Raw genomic sequence first — 18,551 nt, 5'->3', positions numbered from 1 at the left:
TGAACAAGGCCTAACATGGCTGCAGGGTATGTGAAACTGTAGCGCGCTCATTCACTGGGAAGCTGTGTGTGGTTGTGTTGGATTAGATGTGTATGTCTCAAGTCTCGTGACAGCTGTGTCGGTAATCCGTTTGGGGGAGTCTGCATGGGGACCCCCCAGAAAGGACTACCGAACACATCAGCAAGCAGTGTGCAGTGAAAGCACACAGAACCAACACCACACCTCCAATGAGGCGACCTGAAGCGACCGCTTCAGGCGGCGCTATGCCAGGGCCTTGGGGGGGGAGGGGCGGCATTTTTGCTTACCTAAGCCAGTCCAGGACAAGCTGTCCTGGACTGGCTTAGCGTCACCGTCTCGGCAGCCCGGCACGGGAAGCGAGCAGTGGATTGGGGAGACCCTGTGGACGCAGCGCTGCTCCAGTGGCCTCCCCTCACGCTCAGGCAGAGAGCAGGTCCTCTCCCTGCCTGCTAACGCCGCCCCGCCCCCTCCGCTCCGCCCCCTCCTCCCGGGGAGGGGGGGGCAGCTTTCTGTCATCCGCCTCGGGCAGCAAAAAAGGTAGGTTCACCCCTGCACAGACCCCATAGACTATTATGGGGTCCATATGCTTTCCGTGCAATCTCCGCATGGAATATGTGGACAGAAAATCACTTCACAATCTACTTTTTTGTCCGCATGACTCGTGCGGAGATCTTGTGGAAAGCGCTTGGACCCCATTATAGTCTATGGGGTCTGTGTGCTTTCACTGCACATTGCTTACCATATGGACTCCACCTAATGGATTACCGATACAGATGTGAACGAGGCCTAAGGGACCGTTCATATGGCAGAATCAGAATTAATCCCAAAATTCTATTGTATTCAATAGGATGCAGAGATCAGAGCAGGATTAGAGTTGTGGACCCTATAGCAGCCATTACAGCATTTATCGTGGTAGTTACACCCCAAAAAGTGCCTTGGCTAGGAAAGTGACTCTATTGGTTGACTAGTATGCCAGCTTTGTATACCAACTTGTCCAAGGTTGTAGGTAAATTTAGATATTTTTATATTAATACACAGTGTAAAGAGTCATTCCCATCTCAGCCAAGCCCCCGAACACGTGTATAGAGGGGTCAGGAGAAACAGCTGTTGATCATACGTTTGCTCTAAGGTATATGGACATCTTTATGGCAACCTGGATTTTCAGTCTGTAAATCAAAACAAAAGTCTTATCTTGCAGAGACGTGATTGTGGACCCAAGAATGCACCAGGAACCTAATGATGGTAGGGGTCTCATCTTTGAATTGCAACCGTTACCACTACTAAAATATCCTCTTTACCCCACTAACAGCTCAGCCTTAAAATAAGTTGTCTGGTTTAGAAGACCCCACTAGGCAATGGAATAGAATCTTCCATTAGGGACCCTCACCCTTATGAGCCAGAGTGGAGAGCAGCTGCAAAGACCCTCTCTCTATTACTAAAGAACCTGTCCCGTCCTATATGCTGGCTGCGGCCTCCCTCTACAAAATGTATTGTTTGCCAGGGTGTCTGAGGATCATGTGATGTCTCATATAGGGCCAAGGCTGTCCATATGAAATGGTCAGGCATATGAGATCCTTTCAGAGGGACCCTTGAAATCCCTTAATCTTCTCCCATCTTCCATCTGCACTTTGTGGGACCCTGACCATGGTACCCTATGTAGTGTTCTGTTGGCCCTGGACTGCCCTGATGATTACAATGCTAAAGGTCAAGGAAAGGAAGCCATTGCCTTCTATTGACTGACTTATCGGCCCCTGAAGTGTCATTGTGCCATGAATGGTTGTATGGATGGCCGCCATCACTGTGATAACATGAGTCGATGAGTTGTGTTTTTATTTCTTCAGCAGATGAGACCCAGGAATTTTACAAGAAACTTTCTGAATATAAAGATCATGCCCTGAGACTCACATATGAATATTTTGAAGATGATCTACTCTACATTGTGGAGAACACGAGTCCTCACTCACTTCTACATGAACTCAAGTCCCGAAATATCCCTGATGTTGAGGTGAGAAAACATAGCGTGACAACCTTTCTTGTAAGGGGATAGATTGGGTTGAACAGACCCTGACTAGGAGCAGGGGTGAACCTGCCTTTTTTGCCGACCGAGGTGGACCACAGAAAGCCGCCCCCCCTGGGAGGAGGGGGCGGGGTGAGGGAAGGGGGCATGGCGGAGTGACGTTAGCAGCAGAGAGCAGGCACGGAGAGGACCTGCTCTCTGCCTGAGTGTGAGGGGAGGCCGCTGGAGCAGTGCTCCCCAATCCACCGCTCGGTGACACTAAGCCAGTCCAGGACAGCTTGTCCTGGACTGGCTTAGGTAAGCAAAAATGCCGTCCTCCCCGGGGCCCTGGCATAGCGCCGCCTGAAGCGGTCGCTTCAGGTCGCCTCATGGGAGGTGCGGCGCTGACTAGGAGCTACACCCTCTTGAAAGCCTTCCCTTTCTTCTCATTATTGCCCACACCACCATGACAATTTCTCCTAAGGACTGCAGAGTTTAATGGAGGTGCAGAAGTAGAGCCTGGAGTATGAGGGGTCCAAAGTCCTCTCTGTCACATAACAAGACACCAAAATTAAACCTGTCTATGGTAGTTGAAGGGCTCTGTCACATATATCCCATTATGGCCAAGGAGATTTAGGATTACACCTCTGACTTTTTATTATTGTTTTTTTTAGCTCATTCCCACCATGAGCACTGCAGTCTTTTCAATACTTACCAAGCACAGTGCCTTACATTTGTACAGCAGATCATATCAGCATTTGTACAGCTTCATATCGCAACTCAGCCCATTCACTAGGAAATGCTGTGGAGACGCTAGCGCTTTTCTTCCCTTATTAAATCTATATGGAAAACACATCAAAAAGGCAATTAAAAACCCTTGAAAAAAACCCATTTTTTATGCTTACTTGCATAGCACCATCATATTCTGCGGCGATTACAGACATTGTCAGTCACTGTCCCATATAGGGCTCGTAATTTACATTCCCTATCAGTATGTCTCTGGAGTGTGGGAGGAAACCGGGGTACCCGGAGGAAAACCACCAAACATGGGGAGAGCATACAAAGTCCTTGCAGATGCTGTCCTTGCCATGATGCAAATCCAGGCCTCCAGCACTGCAAGGCTGCACTTTGCATTTCTGCTGCGGTTTATTCTGCTGAATGCCACAATATGGGTGCAGTGTCCCCGAGCAATGCTGCTAAGTGTGTTGTGTTTGTTTCATATACCTGTTTGTCCTGTTTGTCTTGTCTTTTATATGTCTATTGTAAATGCATTATGTCTGCCATATTACTGCATAGATGCACTGTCATATAATGCTGTATAACCTCATGACCAATCACAGGCCACTGGGTGGGGTTCTAGGAACGGGTTTATAGTCTCCAGTAGCTGTTTCCAGCTAGTCCAGTCCAGTCCAGTCTAGTTCAGATCAAACCCAGTGTCTGGTTGCAGAGAGCAGAGTTCAGCATCATCCCAGGCTCTAGGAGTGAAGCCACTTTATTCCAAGGTACATCCGGAGGCTGCCCTGGAGTTAGTGAGAGAACTTTGGGGATTCCAGAGGATATCTGGATGTGTCCGTAGCATTAGGAGTTACAGAGGTACCCGACAGGAGTATTGGATATGGGCCTACCTTTCAGGAACCCGTTTTGCCTATCAGGATTCTTAGCCCCGCTTTATCCCCTAACTAATTTAGGGAGCGGTATGAGAGGAGGAGAAAAGTACATTAAAGGGGTTGTCCCATCACAAGGATCCTATCTATACTGCTGGTTAATGTGGATGTAAGACTTTTCCTAAATACATTGCTTCAGCAAATCAGCTTTGTTTGTCCACTATCTTACTTTATTCAATTCTTTGTGGCCACAGCCCTGACCTAGCTGCTCCTGAGTCAAGTGATGTATCTGCTGCTCTCAAGGGGGAGGGAGGAGTGGCTAAGTGCAGGGAGCGAGCCTGTGTATCTAGCTATTCCTGTGTCTGCACCACGTGACCTAGCTTCCTGTTAGCAGAGAGGGGAGAGGAGCTGCTTTCATTTCTTCTGTTCTCCCAGTTATCAGGTTAGCTAATTCAATTGTGTTCATTATGGCAGAGACAGGCAGTCTCTGTATGTAACAGAATGGAGTTGCTCCTGCCTGTACTTCATAGTCCAATATTGTGCATATAGTGTTTAAGGACCTTTGATGACATCACAGGCCCTTCAGCCTGTTACTTGTGAAACCCCGCCCACCAAATGATGCAAGAAACCAGGAAGAAAGAAGATTTTACAGCAGTGAAGACTGGTGAGTATGCGACGTGGGAATACCCCTTTAAGTACTACGGTGTCTATAATGCTGTGACTAAACTCTTAAGTCATGGGCATTTCATATTGAACTGTGACGCTAGGTTCACACTAGCGACCAGAGTCCGTTCTGAGCTTTCCGTCTTCTGCATGCAAGAAGACAGAAACCTGTCAGACCGGGTCCGGCCGGTGAGCATTTTTTTGCTCTCCGCTGTGAAACCGTTTTTTTAAATCCGGACACAGAGTCCTGCATGTCCGACTCTGTGTCCGATTTTAAAAAAAACGGTTTCGCAGCGGAGAGCATAAAACACTCACCGGCGCTCACGGCCGGACATCTTTCAAACCCATTCAAATGAATGGGTGAGAAAGAGTCCTGAAGGTTTCCGACTCCTGCTCAGTTTTGTGCAGGAAACAGAAACCTGCATGAACGGACACCGGGCGCAGATGTGAACGAGCCCTAAGCTGTATACATCTTGCAAAGCTGCTGGAACATCTGTTTGGCGTTGTTCAATAAAAATTATTTGGTTCACCCTGCAACCTGGGACTCCTGAGTCATTGCCTGTATCACCATCAGGGCATCTCCTGAACAGAATCCACACCAGCTCAGTATTGAGAGGTCCCTGGAGGAGAAAACAAGGCCTCTACCACATCTAACAGGTAGATCTGCAGGATCCCCTTGTCTGCACAGCCTTGTGGAGGAATTGGAGTGTGTGAGCACCGTTCCAGGCCTAGTAGGTGGCACAGCCCGTGTCTTCTCATTCCACACTCTCCGTTCTCCTCCGCGGGGTTGCTGCATGGGGCTTTAGTCTAAACGGGACAAATGCTGGCAGAAAATTTAGGTGAGCTTTAAACAGTTCTGGTCACCCGTAGTGCTCTTCAGAAGTAGCCTGGGGTTGGACTGTCCAGGTTTGTCTAGACATGGTTGGCTACTTATACAATCCAATGTGGGGCTGAGTTTGCAACAGAATGCACTCGGATGACACTTGCACTCTATGATGTACTCACCTCTATGGGAGCTTCTGAACTGTTCTGGATCAATAACATGGAGCAGTATAGGACCTGCTCTATGTTCATCAGAACAGAGTGGACATTTGGAAACCCCCTCAGGGGAGCATTGGATGTCTATGTGCATGGGACTTAGAGTGGTGAGGGTTACCCGTCGGCCCCCCTGGCTTATGGATGTAGTCACAACTGCGACCCCTATAGTTAGTGAGAATGGCTGCAGTATTTGTCTCTTTGACCTGCAGATAGTCAGGGGGTTGACCAGGGACATCAGCCTGGAATTGTAATTGTTGTTTAGCATTGTTAGACTTGCATTCAAATGTCTCACTTTTGCGTCGTAGAAATACAAATGTCTACTAGAAGACAGGAAAAGTTTGGCCCAAAATCTGCTACGTGATATTCATGGCCTCGGAAGACGTGGTGTGATAGCGCTGTGGGTTAGTCTATATGTCCTACAACGGGAACGTTCCTCTACTACTTTACAAGCTGTATTGGGTGAACTCTATGCGGAAGGTAATGTTCTATATGACTTTTTTCCCTGTAACTCATTGGTTGTGTAATGTTGTAGGAGACGCAACAGGAACGCACTTCAGTGACTCTATTCACAGTACAGAATCTGTTGCTTAAAGGGGTTGTCCAAAATGTGTAAATTAACTTACTTCTTCTAGTGACTGTTTGAACCTGGACCTGGACTTTCTGAAGATGGTCCCGACCCCTGAGTCACGTGATCAGAACCAGCCACCCTCCATGAGTCACTCAACTTCCTCTTTCCACGCTCTAGCACACCATAGCACAGGTAACTAGTTTTGAAAATGAGAGAGGAGGTGAAGTGACCCAGGAAAAGGGTCTGGTACCCAGTGGTGTAACTACCACCATAGCAGCAGAGGCAGCTGCCACAGGGCTCGGGACATTGGGGGCCCGGTGACAGCTGCTACCGCTGCTATCATTATACTCAGGGGTCTTTTCGGACCCCCGAGTATAATGATTGGTGGACCGGGAGAGGTAAGAAACATAAAAAACACTGTTACTTACCTCTCCATGATCCTGCCAGGCCTCCTTCCTAGTTGTCTGACGTCTCTGACATCACATGAACCCGGCCTGCATCCCGGGTCACGTGACGGCTGACGTCATTGAAGAAGGATGGCAGCAGAGGCCGACAGCGTAGGAGCCGGGGGACAGGTAAGAAACAGTAGTTTTTTATGTTTTTATTCCCCCGGGTCTCCGATTATTATACTCTGGGGTCTGAAAAGACCCCAGAGTATAATAATTGTTTATGAGTGTCCACAGTGGGGCATAATACTGTGTGCAGGGGACACTATTGGGGATAATACTGTGTGCAGGGGCCACTATGGGGGATAATACTGTGTGCAGGGGCCACTATGGGGGATAATACTGTGTGCAGGGGCCACTATGGGGGATAATACTGTGTGCAGGAGCCACTATGGGGGATAATACTGTGTGCAGGGGCCACTATGGGGGATAATACTGTGTGCAGGAGCCACTATGGGGGATAATACTGTGTGCAGGAGCCACTAAGGGACATAATACTGTGTGCAGGGGCCACTATTGGGGATAATACTGTGTGCAGGGGACACTATTGGGGATAATACTGTGTGCAGGGGCCACTATGGGGGATAATACTGTGTGCAGGGGCCACTATGGGGGATAATACTGTGTGTAGGGGCCACTATGGGGGATAATACTGTGTGCAGGAGCCACTATGGGGGATAATACTGTGTGCAGGGGCCACTATGGGGGATAATACTGTGTGCAGGGGCCATTATGGGGGATAATACTGTGTGCAGGGGACACTATTGGGGATAATACTGTGTGCAGGGGCCACTATTGGGGATAATACTGTGTGCAGGGGACACTATTGGGGATAATACTGTGTGCAGGGGCCACTATGGGGGATAATACTGTGTGCAGGAGCCACTAAGGGACATAATACTGTGTGCAGGGGCCACTATTGGGGATAATACTGTGTGCAGGGGACACTATTGGGGATAATACTGTGTGCAGGGGCCACTATGGGGGATAATACTGTGTGTAGGGGCCACTATGGGGGATAATACTGTGTGCAGGAGCCACTATGGGGGATAATACTGTGTGCAGGGGCCACTATGGGGGATAATACTGTGTGCAGGAGCCACTATGGGGGATAATACTGTGTGCAGGAGCCACTATGGGGGATAATACTGTGTGCAGGGGCCACTATGGGGGATAATACTGTGTGCAGGGGCCATTATGGGGGATAATACTGTGTGCAGGGGCCACTATAAGGGATAATACTGTGTGTAGGGGCCACTATGGGGGATAATAGAGCACACAGGAATGAGTAGGAGGGGGTTGGTCGAGGTCGCCATGGGGCCCCGCCATTCCTAGTTACACCACTGCTGGTACCTATCACATGACTCTTGGTTGGAACCAGCTCAGAACCTCCAAGTCCAGCTTCAAAAAATCAGCAGAATAAGTCTCCTTCCACAACCCTTGGGAAGTTTTTAATAAAGTAATAAAGTACAGAGAGGGATTGGTATAGAATATAATCACAGCTAAAAATGATATAATGCCACATAAACCTCTAAAAACTGTCATAATTACCCTCAACTCAATATTTGGTTGCCGACCTTTTGGAAAAAAAATAACTGAAATCAATGGTTTCCTATAACCATCAAGAAGCTTACCTGGAATTTTTGAGCCTTCTTCATTTACAAACTGCTTCAGGTCTCTCATATTTGGTGCCTTCTGTAAGGTACGGTACATGTACGAGACTTGAGAAAGTGTCAATGGGCATGAAAGTTATTGCTTGTCCCTTGTCTGCATACTCCTATCTCCCATGCTGCAGCCTATTGTTTTTATTTGGAAATTTTGGAATAAAGACACAGCTTTTGTTTTGGTGACTGCCCCCTTCTTAATTTTTTGCTTATTTAAATGTGAATATATATATATATGTGTGTATATATATCTATATACACACGGGTATATTACATTTTTTGTTTGTGTAGTGGCCCCATAAGAATTGCCAACTTTGCACTGGTGTATTTTGTATGTCATTTGTGTGTGTCCATGAGCGCCATGTGATTATGTGTATCTCATTTTGGATATCAGTAAAAAACCTGTGATCAGATGTTATGGATACCTGGAGTAAAGCTGTGTGTATGTGAGCTTGTGTAACAGTGTCATCCACAGCGCCCTGCTTCTTTAAAGCTGACACACAGCAGTGAAGAAAAATGACTGGGTTGCTATGGAAACCTGGAGTAAAACTCTAATGTGTGGTACTGTGTGCAGATGCACATATCTAATCCTCCAGCGTATGGCACTGTGTGCAGATGCACGTATCTAACCCTCTCTGTGTGGTATTGTGTGAAGAGGCGCGTATCTAATCCTCCGGTGTGTGGAAGTGTGTGCAGACGCATGTATCTAATCCTCTGACATGTGATACTGTGTGCTGATCTGTGTATCTAATCCTCTGATGTGTGTATCTCAGTGTTGTATTATACATGTGGAGTGACCGTGTGTATTACAGTTGGAATATGAGTGAAAGACTTGCAGGTTTGTATTGGATAAGGGGGGGGGGGCATTGTGTTTTGAGTGCTGTAGCTCAGCAACGGTACGTCCGAGCGAGTTCGAGTCTCATGTTATACCTTTCAAGATACCTGAAGTATCTCTGTACCAAATTTGGTGATGATCGGTCCAGTTGTTTGGTCGCGCATAGAGAACAGACAAAAATTCATTTTTATAAGATATATAAAATACAGTTTTATATCGCATGGTTCAATGTCACGAACGAGCTGTTCCAGCGTGTGATGTGGCGTCAACTCCCTCCATTCACTCAAAATTGCACTTACCTTTCACTCAGACTACAAACTGAGCATAAATCACACCCCAACACTGTTCAGGTACACACTGCCACCACCTATTGTATGCAGGATGAAAAACCAGTAGGAAACCAAGACACACACTACTGCTCCCAGCAAACAAATGCAAACACACTTCAAAATGGGTAATGGGTTGATAGAACAACACAAAGTACCATTGAATGATTTAATACCCAAAGGGTTCAGTGCTATATATAAAGAGAATAGAACAAATGTCACACACTCAAACAGACTAACAAATAAAATAGGAAAAGATGAAATACTCATATAATTAAAGCTCTTTGTCTCCAGGAAGCTTGGAGGAGCAATATGGCCGTCATCCAGCCTTGTTAGCTGACTTCAGTTGTACGGTTATCATAGCCTCTTAAGGCTTGTGTTTAGCCACCCCTCCCTCCCAGGAATCCTACTCTACATAGCTGTCAGTCAGGAATATCTTTTTCCCATGGGATTGATTGGTCACTCTCTGACTTACAACATGACCTGACGAACAAGTTTGGTCTAAACTAATTTTCCAGTCAAGCTTCACAAATATTTGCAAAATGAATCTTATGAGGTTCCCCCATCACTATCCAGTAATCTTCACCAAAAATTGAGTTAGAGCATCAAAGAAACCTGTGATGATCCAACTCTGCCTCTGATGATCAAGGTTTGGGTCTTCCATCTGTAATACGGGTGCAGAAAAGCAGCCATATAGCAAGTGAATTCTCAGGCCCCACTCGTAGAATCATAGAGGGTTTTAAAAAATTTTTTTTACAGGAATTTTAAAAATAAATACAACCATTATAGACATAAAAAAGAAATCTCCTTTGCCTTCCTGCTTCTTTAGATTCAGAAACATGTCAAGTGGCAAAAGAGAAAAATTAACAAACATGCATGTGTACAAAAGTTATGATATAATCACTCTTTCCAAAAAGTTATCCAAGGATTCCAAATTTCTTTTGAAATTCTTTTTTCCTTTTAGTGACTCTGTTAGGAGGTTTATCCGCTGTGAGAGAGTGAAGGGTGTGGTCTGGGAAGACAGGTACATTCCAGCCAGGCATCTAAAGGGTGTTTGGTAAAGACTCACACCAGGGAGGTCAGCTGGGTAACCAAGGCCTGATAATAGTCTGTGTGTGAAGACTGGGAAGTGTGGCACCACACTGACAGAGCTGACCTGTTCAGACTGAACATACAAAGCAGGTACTGTGCCATCCGTTGTTGCCAAGGTGGGAGTCTGGTAGCCAGTCTCCTGTATAGTCAGGGAAAAGTTTGTTTGTGTTTAGTTTAGTTCTCAGCCGAGAAGAGTTTTGTTTTGGTTATGTGTGCCCTTGCAAAGGCAATTAATGCACTGCAAGTAAATAAGTAAATTTTCCAATACAAAATATAGATATTCCACAATCAAATTCAATGTCACTATCTGTATAATATCCAACCAACATGTATGAAATTTGGAGCGTTTTCATCACATGGGACATGGTAACATCTTCTGCTTTGCCACCAAAATTGACACTTCCTTCAGTGTCTCTATTCGTTGGCCCTTTTACCCTTGTACACCAGACTTGTGTAACGCACGTCAAATGGTGCTCACGTGGACATCTGTACTCTCACAATTATGAAGTTTATGAGCCACCACCACTGCTGTGTTTCTCCTATTGGGTTTTGAATGGATGGACGGATAGTAATTTGGCAATTTTCTTGACTAAGAGGTCGCTATCTTTGAGCTGGGTGCTGCTGTTTCTCTTTTCTTGGGAAATCTTCTTCAGAGCTGATCCTAGATTTAAACCAGTGCCACCTTTCACTTGGGAATCTCCTATTAACACCCTGAGCTATTAGGGAATGTGAGGACAGGTTTTCTTTTGTAGTATACAAGAAGAAAAAGATTTTTCCACAAAACACAATTGAGATAGGTAAGGTATCCTACTAATATTATAAATGTGAAAGATTGTGTGTTTGGATGTTTGTGAGTTTGGATGTTTGTTCCTCAATCACGGTGATACGGCCGAACGGATTACAGTCAGATTTGACACATACCTAGAATGGTGCCCGGAAGGAAACATAGGCACGTTACCATCCCCGTAGGTTGCCGGTTTGCCCAACCGTGAGCACCGAAATCACGGTCGGCGGAGGCTGAAGGACCTGGGATGACGTCAGAGTGCTGATCTGATTGGAGCAAGCAATGGAGCTATGCAGACTCAAGCTGGCCACACAGCCTTCCTGCTGTTCTCTTATTGGGGCGGGCGATACAGGGGCGGAGCTATAGCAGCTCAAGCCAGATGCCGAGCTAAAGCAAGAACATGTCAGTGCTTATGCGAAGTCCCAAACGTGCCGGCATCGATGAAGCCCAGCACGCGGCGTGGATGGGTGAGTCCGCCGGGGCCCCAGGGGTTGTAAAGAGGAGGAGGAACCAGGAGCGAAATACACTAAACTGCCATCTACCCGTGGAGCGGCATGCATCACCGCAGGCTGCGCAGCACAGTCGGGACACTAGGTGCGCGGGAGGGAGTCCCCTGCTGGGTGGTGGAGGCCGGGGTACGGTGGTAGAGGTCCGGGGGGGAGGGGATGGAGTATGGAGTCAATTTTGGTGGTGGTGGTGCTGCTGGAAGTCCGGGGGGGGGGAGGGGATTTTGGAATGGGGGATTGAGTTTGGTGGTGCTGCTGGAGGTCCGGGGGGGGGGGAGGTTGGGGGGTTTCTTGCGCACAGGGAGAACGGGGCCACGGACGAAGTCGCGGGTATTGCTAGTGTGTACTAAATATGAATCGTCAAAATAGGATTGTGGGATTTAGAGTACACTGGTCTCAACCAGGTCCCATCGTGGGTGTTAACCCCTGAGATGCCGGCGGTCAAACATGTAATGTAATGAGGGGTGCCGGTGTTGGGCAGCCCGGGGTCTGATCAGTGACCCCGGGTCTGCCCCATGCTGCCCCGTGCACCTACCTGGTTGATCCTGCCAGGAATGGAAGCTGTAACCCTGTGCTCTGCAATACACGTGTAACAAAATCACGGCCGCAAACCAACGCGGCAATGGGAGAGTATACGGCCTGCAAAATCTCACACGGCGAATATGTGCCACATCACGCGGCACAATACTCCGTGTGAACTCCCCCGAATAGTGAAAATTATAAAAATGTTATAGCCTCAAAACCGCACATACAAAATCCCTGAAAATGTGTCTGGTCCTGGACCAGAGAAATTGGCTTGGTACTGAAGTGGTTAAGCAACCAATGTGGGTTTATGTCCAGAAGATCAACTGTGAACAACATGTATATAGAAACTGTTAGATGGGGAAGGACGGCCATTCCAGCTGTGAAGACTTTCTACGAGGTCATGTGGTCCTTCCTCTGGAGTATTTAGGTGACCCACATCTATGGTATCTCACGTAGCCAACCAGTACTCTGTTTTGCACTAATACCCCTCAAAACAGCTGTAGATGGGTTACGCTAGAGAACCAGTTTTTCTTCACCAATCAAGGAAACCTTATTTGCACATTATTTCCCACAATTCCCATCAGAGCATGTATGGCCTGTAAGACTCTACAAGCCGTGAGAAAACATACTACAACCACTACCCCATCTCTATGGCCTCTCACGTAACCAAATAGTACCTTGTTTCGAACTGATGCATGACAGATGAAGTATAATATCTGTTTTTATCATTGGTTATTAATAACTTCCGCCATTGGGAGTGGTCTACGCAATGTAGGGAGGGTAAAGAACGCCAGTGATGGAGGGCAGAGATCCACACGGTGGCATGCCAGCACCTCCGAATCAACACCAAGATGTTTGTGAGCTTGAAAGCCGGAGGTGCTGAAGTGCCCAAGGGGGTGATGACTCCTGGGGTGACTTAACTGACTGGGGGTGGGATCCCACCAAGTCTGGCACATAGCACTGCACTTCTCTTTCACAGCTCACTCATCCCTTTTTACTTGGCTATTCACCTTACAAGGGGTAATTTTTATAGCTCCAATGGGATGACCGGGTCATATTTTTTTCTATGTTTACCGTTTGTTTGTCACGTTTTTGTCACAGGATTGAAAGATGCGGTTTCCCTTTTGGGACCCTCCTACCCTGCTAACCAACCCCATCTCTGCTTTTGTGGAGGTGGGTGCACCTTGTTGAAGGTTCCTGGTAGTACACTTGGGTGAGAGCCCATGTGGAGGTCAGGAGCAAGATGGGTCTCCCTTGCTTCAGCATGGTGAGTCCATTGTTCTTGACCCTTCTAGGGCTTTGAGGGTTTTGGGTGTTTTTTTCTTTTAAATGTAGATTGTGAGCCTCATACAGGGATCACAATCTATATTTTCTCCCCCTATGAATATGTTTTTGTAGAGTGGGAGGAAATCCACGCAAATAAGGGGAGAACATAAGTACTCCTTGTAGATGTTGTTCCTGGTGGGATTCGAATCCAGGACTCCAGTGCTGCAAGATTGCAGTGCTAACCACTGAGCCACCGTGTTGCCCCGGGGCCCTTCTTTTTTCAGAGAGGGCTTACGATGGACCGCACCCTTGTGCACTTTTTTTTAGTGTGGCATGTGAAAGATGTTAAGATTGCTGAGAATGTATGCATACTGTATAACACAATAACTTACCAAATTTCTTTCTATTTAGGTATATCTTTGGTGGATAAAATTATTCTGGATACAGAAGGACACTACCTTCCACCGAATCTGACAGGTATATTATACTATATTTATGTTATTGGTATTACATATTTATTACAATAGTAGAGCAAACTGAGGGCACTTACCATCAGAAAACCAATAGAAAGCAATAATGGAGGAGAATGTATTAAGACTGGCATTTCCTGGGTCAATTTTTATTCACTCCCCAATAGATGAGACATTTACTAAGAAGGGTCTTAGTTATTCCTGTACAACCTAAGTCAATCCGGGCACCTCCCAAATGCCGTCCAGGAATAGAGCTAGTAAAAACAGGGGAGCTTCATCTAGTGGAAATTCCAGAGGTGGTGTGTGTGTGTGTGGGGGTTAGCTTGAGGTCCTCCGATTTCGGATTATCTACTCTGAGACAGGAGGGAACCCTAAATTATTTGAAATATGACCCGTCGCAAGTCATTAATTTATCAGATCACTAGCCTCTGCCCGCAACTTCATCTGCAGGTTGTTGGCGTTGATGATCCACCTATATTCAACAAATTGCTGCCTTCGATGGTTTGCCTGCTCTGGCGTTTTGGCAGCTCTTAAGCTGTCCTGCTGCTGAACTTGTTCCTCGTGCTGTGCCCGTGATTGCACCAGCATCTGAGCAGCTCGCTCGGAAGCTGTATAATGAGTGTGTTGTTGGCATTGATGATCTGCATGCTCCGGCATTTTGGCAACTCTCAAGCTGGCCTGCTGCTGAACTTGTTCCTCACTCTGTGCCCATGATTGTTGCAGCATCTCAGCAGCTCGCTGCGACACCATATAATGAGCGTGTTGTTGGTGTTGATGATCAGCATGCTCCAGCGTTTCAGCAACTTTCAAGCTGGCCTGGCACTGAAGTTGTTCTTCGCACCGTGCCTGTAATTGTTCTGGCAACTCAGCAGCTTGCTGCAACACCATATAATGCATGTGTTGTTGGCGTCGATGATCCCCGTCAGGTCCGCTTGTGGAGAACACTGTGACTTCTGGCTTCCTTCATAGCTGTCGTTGTTTGCGACAAATTAGATTTTCTTTTTCCCCGACATGTTTAAAATTGACAAACTGCCAATTTGGATTAAAGGTGTTTGCCCATGTCAGATTGTCTGCAGTGCCTGAAGCAGATCAGATAATATGCAAAGGCATGTACACTGAGGGTTATTGTGTGTTTACACAGAGAGATGACAGCCCTGGCTTTCTCAGAAGCTGAGATAAGAGCAGTGTAATATAGTATATGAACATAAATTCATAACCGTCGCGAAGCCATGTCATTTACCAGGATAAAAAGTAGATTATATTTTAATCGAGGTTACACTCTGTGTGCCAAATTTCATTCAAATCTGTTAAGCGTTTTTTCGTGATTGAGGAACAAACATCCAAACTTTCACATTTAGAATATTAGCCTATCTGAGGATGAATTGACCTTACTCCATCACTGTTTATCCTCTGTTCCAACTACCCACTTTGGTTCGTTTGGCTGGGTGAAAAATATTCATCTTTTTATCCGTAAATTAAAATGGAAGAAATACTATATTCAACAACAGTTGAGAGAGACACAAGAGTTGGGCATTGCCATAGAAGATATTCCACTACATCAGGCGCTCACATCATTGTTACAGGAAAATGAATGGGTCTTACAGATCTTAAAATGCCAGCTATCAAGATGCCACCTATTAATGAAGGGGGACCCTTAGATATATCCCTGACCCTAGTAACTAATGGTATAAAAGACATTATTCCACAATATCACTCCAACCTCATTCACTCTCAGAGAGCAGCCCTAAACTCTTTGATGCACAATCCAAACATTACAATAAAACTGGCCGTCAAGGGCAGAAACAGTGATTTTGAATAGCAGCGAATATGTTGAATTATGTGAGGACATCCTTAGTGACACTTCAGACTATAGAATATTTCAAGAAAACCCTACAAAGGCATTCACTAGAGAACTTAAAACATTACTACTTAAGGCTTGGGATAAGATAAGAGATAAGAAAAGATAATCCTTTAATAGTCCCACAGTGGGGAAATTTCAGTATGTTACAGCAGCATAGTAATACAGGTACAGGATGATACACAGTAATATATTACAGACGTAGACACACATATGCTGAGAAGAGAAGATATACTAGGAGTCCATAGCAACTAAGGAACGGAAGAGAAAGAAGGGAGTCTTCATGGTCATAATCATTAGTTCTCTGCGCGGAGTGTCTTCGATTGGTCTGATGTAGATTATACCGCCTGGTCACGGTTGGAAGGAAGGACTTGCGATAGCTCCTTCTCACACTTGGGGTGAAGCAGACGGCCACTTACAGTGCTGCCAAGTCCCATCAAGGTCCCATACATGGGGTGGGATTTGTTCTCCCGCATGGAGGTCACCACAGACAGTATCCTTCTTTCACCCACCTGTACTGGGTCCAAGGGGCTCCCCGGGACAGAGCTGGCCCTCCTGATCAGTCTGTCAAGTCTATTTCTGTCCCTGGTTGATATACTGCTCCCCCAGCAGGCCACACCGAAAAAGATGGCTGAAGCAACCACAGAGTTGAAGAAGGCCCTAAGAAGTGTCCCCTGGACTCTGAAGGCCCTCAGTCTCCTGAGCAGGTAGAGTCTGCTGTGGCCCTTTCTGTGCAGCGCCTCCAGGTGATCAGCCCAGTCTAGTTTATTATTGAGGAGCACACCCAGGTACTTATAGGTCCTGACTATCTCAATACATGTTCCTTGGATCTCCACCGGGATGAGGATCTTATCTCTCAAGCTGAGTTTGAATTTCTTTTGCCCACCCACAGGTTGCCACTTTTTATTCGATACCTAAAGTGCACAAAGGTACACAGCCACTTAAGGCTTGCCCGATAGTATCTGGCATTAACAGCCTTACTCAGAATGCCAGCGTGTACTGTGACTGGATCCTATGCCCATTTGTGGCCGGATTACCATCATATGTCCGGGACACCACGGATGTGTTCTAGAAGCTGGAGGGCATTATATGTGAGCTGGGTACTCTGTTGGCTAGCCTCAAAGTTGAGGCCCTCTACAGCAGCATCCCTCACAATAGGGGATGCGAGGCTGTTGGGGAGTTCCTTGGCATGCGGGGCACCCAGTACTCCAGTCACAGTGAATTCACCATGGCCCTCCTCAGCTTCATCTTAGAGCATATTTTTTTCATCTTTAACTGTAAATACTTCCACCAGCTCAGGGGAGTGGCTATGGGCAGCCCCTATGCGCCATCTTAAGCCAATCTCTACCTGGGCTGGTGGGAGAGGTCCGTGGTGTTCTCAGAACTGGAGCCATGGTTGGGCGCAGCAACGGTCTGGTTACGGTACATAGACGACACTTTCATCTTATGGCAGGATACGGCTTAACGTTTTTCGGAACTGGTTCAAATATTGAATAGGAACGATTTTGGTTTCTTTTTTACCTACGAGATTAGTAACACCTCACTGGATCCTTTAATAACGAAACTCCTGGATGGTCGGTTATCAACAAAAATTTAGCGCAAAAAAAACGGCCATGAATAGCCTTTTGCGATGGTCAAGCTGGCATCCCCTGCCACTACGAAGGGGCATCCCGAAGGGGCAATATCTCAGGGCAAGACGAAACTGCTGAGATAGGAAAATTTAAGTTGGCTGCAGACGATCTGAGAGAAAGGTTTGCCTCGAGGGGTTACCGGATGACACTCTGAGGCGGGCCTATTATCATGCCCGCATACAAGATAGATCGCCCCTCCTTGTTCCACGTAATCGTGATGATGAATCCATGTTCAATCACATTATCGGAACATATGATTGTGCCAGCACCCAGATTAGGACCGTATTGGAGAAACATTGAAACATCCTAGGGTTAGATCCAGATGTGGGAGGTTTGGTTGGTTCTGCTCCAAAGATCACATTTAGGAGAGGACAAAATTTGAGGGATCAACTAGTCCAAAGCCATTACTCCCCCAACTAGACACTACATGGCTGGGAGCAACGGGCACCACCGGCACGATACGAAGTGGTGGCTGCCGAGCATGCCAATTATCGATCCTGTAAAGAATATCGGAACGTTCCCTGCCCAATGTTTAGCATACTGTAGAACTAAAGGAGTAGTGTATCTACTGACCTGCATCTGCTCTATCCAGTATGTGGGCAAAACCAGCAGAGAATTAAGACGCAGAACGCTGGGACATACAGGTGACATAAACAGGGGCACAGATACATCTGTAGCTAATCACGTGAACAACTGCCACTCAGGGGAGCCTGCCAGTATCAAGTTTTTGGTATTGGAAGTGGTTAAACCCCCCATTAGGGGAGGGAATTTTAAGAAAAAAATTCTACAGCCTTAACCCACTTAAACCTAATGGGCTGAACGAAGAATTGTTATTTCATTTTTTTCTCATCAATAAGTCATCAATAGAGTATAAAAACCAGGAGTGGGGTGAATTGGGCAGGTTCCCTTAGAGATACCAACTTGCCATATATACAGGTCTTTGGGTGAGGATGGATATACCCTTATCCCTGTACAGGGAATTTGTGCAGTCACCTTTCTTATATACCCCATTCTTCAGCAGCAGGACAGCTATCGAAATGCTGGAGCTGGTGGATCATCAACACCAACAATACGCTCATTATATGGCATCCCAGCGAGCTTCTGAGATGCTGGAATAATCACAGGCACAGTGCAAGAAACAAGTTCAGCAGCAGGAGCTGCCAAAACACTGGAGCACGCAAACCATCAACAGCAGCAATTGGCTAAATTTAGGTGGATCATACCATGCCAACAACCCGCGGACGAAGTCGCGGGCAGAAGC

At 46.5% G+C, this 18,551-nt stretch overlaps 1 protein-coding gene across 1 annotated transcript in view; it reads left to right on the top strand.

Moving 5' to 3' along the window:
* Positions 1–987: 987 nt before the first annotated feature.
* Positions 988–18,551, top strand: part of LOC142214634 (NACHT, LRR and PYD domains-containing protein 3-like) — a 42,670-nt gene continuing 25,106 nt past the window's right edge. Inside the window, exons 1-4 of the mRNA XM_075283571.1 lie at positions 988–1,024; positions 1,860–2,023; positions 5,625–5,796; positions 13,743–13,808. Coding sequence (XP_075139672.1) covers positions 988–1,024; positions 1,860–2,023; positions 5,625–5,796; positions 13,743–13,808 — 439 coding nt within the window. The remainder of the gene's footprint in view (positions 1,025–1,859; positions 2,024–5,624; positions 5,797–13,742; positions 13,809–18,551) is intronic.

The sequence above is a fragment of the Leptodactylus fuscus genome, chromosome 7 (genome assembly GCF_031893055.1).
Source record: "Leptodactylus fuscus isolate aLepFus1 chromosome 7, aLepFus1.hap2, whole genome shotgun sequence".
NCBI classification, from domain to species: Eukaryota; Metazoa; Chordata; class Amphibia; order Anura; family Leptodactylidae; genus Leptodactylus; species Leptodactylus fuscus.
Note: the sequence above shows the minus strand (reverse complement) of the source record. Positions and strands in the feature narration are given on the sequence as shown.